Source organism: Procambarus clarkii, chromosome 63 (assembly GCF_040958095.1).
Source record: "Procambarus clarkii isolate CNS0578487 chromosome 63, FALCON_Pclarkii_2.0, whole genome shotgun sequence".
Taxonomy (NCBI): Eukaryota; Metazoa; Arthropoda; class Malacostraca; order Decapoda; family Cambaridae; genus Procambarus; species Procambarus clarkii.
Window position 1 is genome coordinate 995,075 of NC_091212.1, and position 10,211 is coordinate 1,005,285.

The 10,211-nt window shown below is 46.9% G+C and overlaps 1 protein-coding gene across 1 annotated transcript in view; it reads right to left on the bottom strand.

Moving 5' to 3' along the window:
- Positions 1-3,375: 3,375 nt before the first annotated feature.
- LOC138354442 (keratin, type I cytoskeletal 18-like) overlaps positions 3,376-10,211 on the bottom strand; it is a 16,462-nt gene continuing 9,626 nt past the window's right edge. Inside the window, exon 3 of the mRNA XM_069308633.1 lies at positions 3,376-3,489. Within this exon, the coding sequence (XP_069164734.1) occupies positions 3,376-3,489 (114 nt within the window). The remainder of the gene's footprint in view (positions 3,490-10,211) is intronic.

The window sequence follows — 10,211 nt, forward strand, 5'->3', positions numbered from 1 at the left end:
AGAGCGCTGGACTCATAATTCTGTGACCCGGGTTTGATTCCTGGACTAAGCAGAGGCAAATGGGCCGAGTTTCTTTCACCCTTTCTTTCTATCACCCCGGTCGAGCGGACAGCATGCTGGACTTGTGATCCTCTGGTCCCGGGTTCGATCCCGGGCGCCGGCGAGAAACATTGGGCTGAGTTTCTTTCACCCTATGCTCCTGTTACCTAGCAGTAAAATAGGTACCTGGATGTTAGTCAGCTGTCACGGTCTGCTTCCTGGGGGTGGAGGCCTGGTCGAGGACCGGGCCGCGGGGACACTAAAAAAAGCCCCGAAATCCTCTCAAGAAAACCTCAAGATAACCCTGATGCCCATGTTACCTTGCAGTAAATAGGTACCTGGGAGTTAGACAGCTGTTACGGGCTGCTTCCTGGGTGTGTTTGAGTGAAAAAAAAGTTAGCTAGTAGTTAGTAACAGTTGACTGATTGAGAGTTGAGAGGCGGGCTGAAGGAGAATACAACTAGGTGAATATACACGGAGACAGACACACAGAGTCACACAGAGACAGACACCTCACCAAAGAGCCAAAGCTCAACCCCCGCAAGCACAATTAGGTGAGTACACAGATGTCGTGCCGATTTTCAAGAAAGGTGATAGGGAGGAAGCACTTAACTATAGACCTGTATCACTGACAAGCATCCCCCTGTACAATACTGGAAAGAATAATTAGGCTAATACTGGTTGCACACCTAGAGAACATTAGGTTTGTAAACAAACATCAACATGGGTTCTGGAAAGGGAAATCGTGCCTAACAAACCTTTTGGAATTCTGTGATAAAATAACGAAGATAAGGCAAGACAGAGAAGGTTGGGCAGACTGCATATTTTTGGACTGCCAAAAAGCCTTTGATACAGTACCGCACATGAGACTTCTATTCCAACTTGAGAAACAGGCAGGAGTAGGAGGAAAGGCTCTAGCATGGGTAAGGAACTATCTAACAGGAAGGAGCCAGAGAGTTACGGTAAGGGGCGAGATGTCGGACTGTCGAACAGTAACTAGTGGAGTACCACAAGGATCGGTGCTGGGACCAATTCTATTTCTAATAAACGTTAATGACATGTTTACAGGAGTAGAATCCTACATGTCTATGTTCGCAGATAACTCAAAGTTGATGAGAAGAGCTGTGGCAGATGAGGATGTAGGATCCTCCAAGAGGACTTGAACAGGTTGCAGAGATGGTCAGAGAAATGGCTACTGGGGTTCAACACGAGCAAATGTAAAGTTAAGGAAATGCGATTAGGTGATAGGAGACCAAGGGGACAGTACACAATGAAGGGAAACTGTCTACCTGTGACGACGCGAGAAAGAGACCTGGGCGTGGACGTAACACCTAATCTATCTCCTTAGGCACATATAAATAGAATATCGACAGCAGCGTACTCTACACTGGCAAAAGTTAGAACATCATTCAGACACGTAAGTAAGGAGGCATTTAGGGCACTTTACACTTCCTACATGAGGCCAGTCTTTGAGTATGCCGCCCTATCATGGAGTCCCCACCTGATGAAACACATAGGGAAACTGGAAAAGGTTCACAAGTTTGCAACGCGACTCGTCCCAGCGTTACGAGAGATGAGGTATGAAGAGCGCATGAAGGAACTGAGCCTTACGACACTAGAACAAAGAAGGGAGAGGGGGGATATGATAGGAACGTATAAAATATTTAGGGGGATTGACAGAGTGGAAATAGACTAAATGTTCACACGGAAAAGAAGAAGAACGAGGGGACATGGGTGGAAGCTGGAAACTCAGATGAGTCACAGAGATGTTAGGAAGTTTTCTTTTAGCGTGAGACTAGTGAGAAAATGGAGTACACTTAAGGAGCTGGAAGTGGGAGCAAATTCTATTCATAATTTTAAAACTAGATATGATAGGGAAATAGAACCGGAGTCATTGCTGTAAACAACCGATGGCTAGAAAGGCGGGATCCAAGAGTCAGTGCTCGATCCTGCAGGTACAAATAGGTGACTACAGAAATAGACACGCAGAGACACAGAGACAGACACACAGAGACAGACATACAGAGACACAGAGACAGACACAAGAGACAGACACACAGAAACAGACACACAGAAACATACACACATAAACAGACACACAGAGACAGACACAGAGAGACAGACACACAGGGGGGGTCTGTGGCCCCCCCCAGACATAGGGGCCTCGTAGCCTGGTGGATAGCGCGCAGGACTCGTAATTCCGTGGCGCGGGTTCGATTCTCGCACGAGGCAGAAATAAATGGGCAAAGTTTCTTTCTTCCTGAATGTCCCTGTTACCTAGCAGTAAATAGGTACCTGGTAGTTAGTCAGCTGTCACGGGCTGCTTCCTGGGGTATGTGTGTATGTGTGTGTGTGTGGTGTGGTGAGGTATGGGGGAAAAAAAGTAGTTAGTAAACAGTTGATAGACAGTTTAGAGGTGGGCCGAGAGAGCAAAGCTCAACCCCCGCAAACACTACTAGGTGAATACAACTAGGTGAATACACAGAGACACAGAGACAGACACAGTCTGGTAGCTGAGTGGACAGTGCGCAGGACTCGTAATTCTGAGGCCCGGGTTCGATTCCCGGACCAGGCAGAAACAAATGGGCAAAGTTTCTTTCACCCTGAATGCCCCCTGTTACCTAGCAGTAAATAGGTACCTGGGAGTTAGACAGCTGTTACGGAGCTGCTTCCTAGGGTGTGTGTTTGTGTGTAGGAAAAAATAGTAGTTAGTAACAGTTGATTGACAGTTGAGGGGCGGGCCGAAAGAGCAAAGCTCAACCCCCGCAAGCACAACTAGGTGAATACAACTAGGTGAATACAGAGACAGACACACAGAGACAGACACACAGAGGTAGACACACAGAGACACAGACACAGAGACAGACACACAGAGACACAGAGACAGACACACAGACACACAGAGACAGACACACAGAGACAGACACACAGAGACAGACACACAGAGACAGACACACAGAGACAGACACACAGAGACAGACACACAGAGACAGACACACAGAGGCAGACACACAGAGACAGACACACAGAGACAGACACACAGAGACAGACACACAGAGACAGACACAAAGCGACAGACGCACAGAGACAGACACATAGAGACACAAACACACAGAGACAGACACACAAAGACAGACACACAGAGACACAGAATCACAGAGACAGACACACACAGGGACAGACACACAGAGACACAGAAACCGACAATCAGAGACAGATACACAGAGAGAGACAGACATATGTTACAAATATTGCAGACATATACCTTGCATTGCGCAAGGTAGAGCAAGGTAGTACATGTGAAATGTCTGATCATATTACGCATATAATTCGTTGTTATGCGGTGAATATCTTATACTCAAAATGGACTTCATGATGATTCATGTTATTCGACAAACTAGGGATTCTTAAACCAAGGCAGTTTTCTACAGTGGCTGTTGAACCATCAAGCTGCAGTAGAAAGTGTTATCGTTTAGGTGAAAGACTGTGGCCCATCACTCTCCCCAGACCAATCCACGAGTTAACTCCAAAGTGCTGACTCTCTATCAAGGATGAACTCCAGGAAGGAAAGGCTGTTCTCAACGAGTGGCAATAGTTGTTATGATTGGGGCATGACAATCGCCGCGATCGGTTGAGGACAGGGAATAGCAAAGCCAACTGTTAGACTGTGTTGCAGGCGGTGGGAAGAGTCCGGGAACTTGAACGACAAACGTTGGTTTGTTGGGCCAAGAAAAACCTCTTCCGAAGAAGACCATCGAATTCTTGAATACAATCGTCAGTCTCCCTTTATGTTGCCATCACGGATAAACTGCCATTAAAGGTATCTGGATGCACAGTGCGAAACCTAGAATGTTAAGGGCCAAATTGAAGAATGTTAGTGGCAGACAGCAGTGATTATTGACTATTAAATGTGAACGTAAATATAACAATTTCTGGTACAGTCCATCAAACAATGTCCAGTAATATACTGCAGTATCATACATTACGGTAACACCGCATGTAATGTGCCTTCATATTTATAAGATGGTAAACCAAACATCACATGGTTATTATATACATTCATTATCAAAAAGTCAGAAAGGAGTCATATTCGTTCAAGAATTTGCTGATCTTCGGGAGAGGTTTTTCTTGGCCCAACAAAACGACGTTTATCGTTCAAGTCCTCTGCCGATGGCGGTCATTGACATGTCTTTCTCATTAGCAACTGTTGCCACTCGTTGACAATAGTCTTCCCTACCTGGAGGTCATCCTTTATAAAGAGTCTGCACTCTTGAGTCGACTCGTGGATTGGTCTGAGGAGACTGAAGGGCCTCATTCTTTCACCCAAACAACAACAACACCTTATGTTAGAGTTAGACGATTAAACAACCATTGTAGGAAACTGGCTTGTTTTAAGACGCACTAGTTTGTTGCATAACATATATCATCACGTTGTTCATGTTGAGAATAAAATATTCATCACATGACAACGAACTACACCTGTAACGTGAGTGGACATTTTAGATGTCTGCTATATTTGTAACGTAAGTCTGACTGTGTCTCTGTGACGGTGTCACTGTTTCTGTGTGTCACTGTCTCTGTGTGTCACCGTCATTGTGTGTCACTGTCTCTGTGTGTCACTGTCTCTGTGTGTCACTGTCTCTGTGTGTCACTGTCTCTGTGTGTCACTGTCTCTGTGTGTCACTGTCTCTGTGTGTCACCGTCTCTGTGTGTCACTATCTCTGTGTGTGTCACTGTGTCTGTGTCACTGTTTCTGTGTGTCACTGTCTCTGTGTGTCACTATCTCTGTGTGTCACTGTCTCTGTGTGTCACTGTCTCAGTGTGTCACTGTCTCTGTGTGTCATTGTCTCTGTGTGTCACTGTCTCTGTGTGTCACTGTCTCTGTGTGTCACCGTCTCTGTGTTTCACTATCTCTGTGTGTCACTGTTTCTGTGTGTCACTGTCTCTGTGTGTCACTGTTTCTGTGTGTCACTATCTCTGTGTGTCACCGTCTCTGTGTGTCACTATCTCGGTGTGTCACTGTGTCTGTGTCACTGTCTCTGTGTGTCACTGTCTCTGTGTGTCACTGTTTCTGTGTGTCACTATCTCTGTGTGTCACCGTCTCTGTGTGTCACTATCTCTGTGTGTCACTGTGTCTGTGTCACTGTTTCTGTGTGTCACTGTCTCTGTGTGTCACTGTCTCTGTGTGTCACTGTTTCTGTGTGTCACTGTCTCTGTGTGTCACTGTCTCTGTGTGTCACTGTTTCTGTGTGTCACTGTCTCTGTGTGTCACTGTCTCTGTGTGTCACCGTCTCTGTGTATCACTATCTCTGTGTGTCACTGTCTCTGTGTGTCACTGTTTCTGTGTGTCACTGTCTCTGTGTGTCACTGTTTCTGTATGTCACTGTCTCTGTGTGTCACTGTCTTTGTGGTTCGCCGTCTCTGTGTGTCACTGTCTCTGTGTGTCACTGTCTCTGTGTTTGTGTCACTGTTTCTGTGTGTCACTGTATTTGTGTGTCACCGTCTCTGTGTGTCACTGTCTCTGTGTGTCACTGTCCCTGTGTATCACTGTCTCTGTGTGTCACTATCTCTGTGTGTCACTGTCTCTGTGTGTCACTATCTCTGTGTGTCACCATCTCTGTGTGTCACTGTTTCTGGGTGTCACTGTCTCTGTGTCTCACTGTGTCTGTGTCTATGTCACTGTCTCTGTGTGTCACTGTCTCTGTGTGTCACTGTCTCTATGTGTCACTGTCTCTGTGTGTCACTGTCTCTGTGTGCCACTGTCTCTGTGTGTCACTGTCTCTGTGTGTCACTGTCTCTCTGTGTCACTGTCTCTGTGTGTCACTGTCTCTGTGTGTGTCACTGTCTCTGTGTGTGTCACTGTCTCTATGTGTCACCGTCTCTGTGTGTCACTGTCTCTGTGTGTCACCGTCTCTGTGTGTCACTGTCTCTGTGTGTCACTGTCTCTGTGTGTCACTGTCTCTATGTGTCACTGTCTCTGTGTGTCACTGTCTCTGTGTGCCACTGTCTCTATGTGTCACTGTCTCTGTGTGTCACTGTCTCTGTGTGTCACTGTCTCTGTGTGTCACTGTCTCTGTGTGTCACTGTCTCTGTGTGTCACTGTCTCTGTGTGTCACTGTCTCTGTGTGTCATTGTCTCTGTGTGTCACTGCCTCTGTGTGTCACTGTCTCTGTGTGTCACCGTCTCTGTGTGTCACTGTCTCTATGTGTCACTGTCTCTGAATGTCACTCTCTCTCTGTGTCACTGTCTCTGTGTGTCACTGTCTCTGTGTGTGTCACTGTCTCTGTGTGTGTCACTGTCTCTATGTGTCAAGGTCTCTGTGTGTCACTGTCTCCGTGTGTCACTGTCTCTGTGTGTCACTGTCTCTGTGTGTCACTGTCTCTGTGTGTCACTGCCTCTGTGTGTCACTGTCTCTGTGTGTGTCACTGTCTCTGTGTGTGTCACTGTCTCTGTGTGTCACGGTCTCTGTGTATCACTGTCTCTGTGTGTCACTGTCTCTGTGTGTCACCGTCTCCGTGTGTCACTGTCTCTGTGTGTCACTGTCTCTGTGTGTGTCACTGTCTCTATGTGTCACTGCATGTCTCTGTATGTCACTGTCTCTGTGTGTCACTGTCTCTGTGTGTCACTGTCTCTGTGTGTCACTGTCTCTGTGTGTCACTGTCTCTGTGTGTCACTGTCTCTGTGTGTCACGGTCTCTGTGTGTCACTGTCTCTGTGTGTCACTGTCTCTGTGTGTCACTGTCTCTGTGTGTCACTGCGTCTGTGTGTCACTGTCTCTGTGTGTGTCACTGTCTCTGTGTGCCACTGTCTCTATGTGTCACTGTCTCTGTGTGTCACTGTCTCTGTGTGTCACTGTCTCTGTGTGTCACTGTCTCTGTGCCACTGTCTCTGTGTGTCACTGTCTCTGTATGTCGCTCTCTCTCTGTGTCACTGTCTCTGTGTGTCACTGTCTCTGTGTGTGTCACTGTCTCTGTATGTGTCACTGTCTCTATGTGTCACGGTCTCTGTGTGTCACTGTCTCCGTGTGTCACTGTCTCTGTGTGTCACTGTCTCTGTGTGTCACTGTGTCTGTGTGTCACCCTCTCTGTGTGTCACTGTCTCTGTGTGTCACAGTCTCTGTGTGTCACAGTCTCTGTGTCTGTGTCACTGTCTCTGTGTGTCACTGTGTCTGTGTGTCACCGTCTCTGTGTGTCACTGTCTCTGTGTGTCAATGTCTCTGTGTGTCACTGTGTCTGTGTGTCACCCTCTCTGTGTGTCACTGTCTCTGTGTCTGTGTCACTGTCTCTGTGTGTCACTGTCTCTGTGTGTCACTGTCTCTGTGTGTCACTGTGTCTGTGTGTCACCGTCTCTGTGTGTCACCGTCTCTGTGTGTCACTGTCTCTGTGTGTCACTGTCTCTGTGTGTCACTGTCTCTGTGTGTCACTGTCTCTGTGTGTCACTGTCTCTGTGTGTCACTGTCTCTATGTGTCACTGTCTCTGTGTGTCTGTCTCTGTGTACTCACCTATACTCACCTATTTGCACTTTCGGGGGTTGAGCTCTGGCTCTTTGGTCCCGCCTCTCAACCGACCAATCAACAGGTGTACAGGTTCCTGAGCCTATTGGGCTCTATCATATCTACACTTGAAACTGTGTATGGAGTCAGCCTCCACCACATCACTTCCTAATGCATTCCATTTGTCAACCACTCTGACACTAAAAAAGTTCTTTCTAATATCTCTGTGGCTCATTTGGGCACTCCGTTTCCACCTGTGTCCCCTAGTGCGTGTGCCCCTTGTGTTAAATAGCCCGTCTTTATCTATCTATCAGCACGCTGGACTTGTGATCCTGTGGTCCTGGGTTCGATCCCAGGCGCCGGCGAGAAACAATGGGCAGAGTTTCTTTCACCCGATGCCCCTGTTACCTAGCAGTAAAATAGGTACCTGGGTGTTAGTCAGCTGTCACGGGCTGCTTCCTGGGGGTGGAGGCCTAGTCGAGGACCGGGCCGCTGGGACATTAAAAAGCCCCGAAATCATCTCAAGATAACCAAAGAAGATCCTGTCAATTCCTCTGAGAATCTTGTATGTGGTGATCATATCACCCCTAACTCTTCTGTCTTCTAGCAACGTGAGGTTTAATTCCCGTAGTCTCTCCTCGTAGCTCATACCTCTCAGCCCGGGTACTAGTCTGGTGGGAAACCTTTGAACTTTTTCCAGTTTGGTCTTATGCTTGACTAGATATGGACTCCATGCTGGGGCTGCATACTCCAAGAATGGTCTGACATAGGTGGTATTCAAAGTTCTGAATGATTCTTTGCACAAGTGTCTAAATGTCGTTCTTATGTTAGCCAACCTTGCATATGCTGTTGATGTTATCCTCTTGATATGGGCTTCAGGGGACAAGTCTGGCGTGATATCAACCCCCAGGTTTTTCTTTCTCTCTGACTCGTGTTGAATTTCTTCTCCCAAATGATACCTTGTAACTGTCCTCCTGCTCCCTACACCTATCTTCATTACATTACATTTGCTTGGATTAAACTCTAACAACCATTTGTTCGACCATTCCTTTAGTTTGTCCAGATCTTCTTGAAGCCTCAAGGAGTCGTCCTCTGTCTTAATCCTTCTCATAATTTTGGCATCATCAGCAAACATTGAGAGGAATGAGTCTATACCCTCCGAGAGATCGTTCACGTATACCAGAAACAGGATAGGACCGAGTACAGAGCCCTGTGGGACTCCACTGGTGACCACGCCAATCTGAGGTCTCACCCCTCACTGTAACGCTTTGCTTCCTATTGCTTAGGTATTCCCCTATCCACTGGAGCACTTTACCAGTTACTCCTACCTGTCTCTCCAGTTTATGTACCAGCCTCTTACGGGGGACTGTATCAAAGGCTTTCCGACAGTCCAAAAAAATGCAGTCTGCCCAGCCTTCTCTTTCTTGATTAATCTTTGTCACCTGATCGTAGAATTCTATTAAGCCAGTAAGGCAAGATTTACCCTCCCTGAACCCATGTTGGCGATTTGTCACGAAGTCCCTTCTCTCCAGATGTGTTACTAGATTTCTTCTCACAATCTTCTCCATCACTTTGCATGGTATACAAGTTAAGGACACTGGCCTGTAGTTCAGTGCCTCTTGTCTGTCACCCTTTTTGTATATTGGGACCACATTAGCCGCCTTGCATATTTTTGGTAGGTCTCCCGTCTCCAGTGACCTACTATACACTATGGAGAGTGGCAAGCAGAGTACCTCTGCACACTCTTTCAATACCCATGGTGAGATCCTGTCTGGACCAACAGCCTTTCTCACATCCAGATCCATCAGGTGTCTCTTGACCTCATCTCTCGTAATTTCGAACCCTTCCAAGGCCGCCTGGTTTACTGCCCCCTCTCCTAGCGCAGTGACCTCACCATGTTCTATTGTGAAGTCCTCCTGGAACCTCTTGTTGAGTTCCTCACACACCTCTTTGTCATTCTCTGTATACCTGTCCTCGCCTGTTTTTAGTTTCATTACATGTTCTTTCACTGATGTTTTCCTCCTGATGTGACAGTGGTAGCTCTGGATCGGTCTTGGCTTTGTTTGCTATATCATTTTCATAATTTTTCTCTGCTTCCCTTCTCACACTAACATACTCATTCCTGGTTCTCTGGTATCTCTCTCTGCTTTCTGGTGTTCTGTTATTTCGGAAGTTCCTCCACGCCCTTTTGTTCAGTGCCTTTGCTTCCATACACGCCCTGTTAAAGCATGGATTCTTCTTTTGCTTCTCGGATTTTTCCCTTTGGGCCGGGATAAATCTGTTTACTGCCTCCTGATACTTTTGGGTGACATAGTCCATCATGTCTTGTATCGACTTAGCTCTGAGGTCTGTGTCCCATGGTATATCCCTCAGGAAACTTCTCATCACCTGGTAATTCCCCTTTCGGTATGCCAGTCTTTTGTTTTCTAGTTTTTTTTTTGGGGGGAGATAAGTCCTAGCTCTACCAAGTACTCAAAGATCAATACACTGTGATCACTCATTCTTAAGGGGTGCTTCCATCTTAACCTCCCTTATATCCCACTCATTAAGGGTAAATATCAGATCACGCATAGCTGGTTCATCCTCCCCTCTCATTCTTGTCGGTCCCTTGATATGCTGGCTAAGAAAGTTTCTTGTTGCCGCATCCAGCAGCTTAGCTCTCCATGTATCTGGTCCTCCA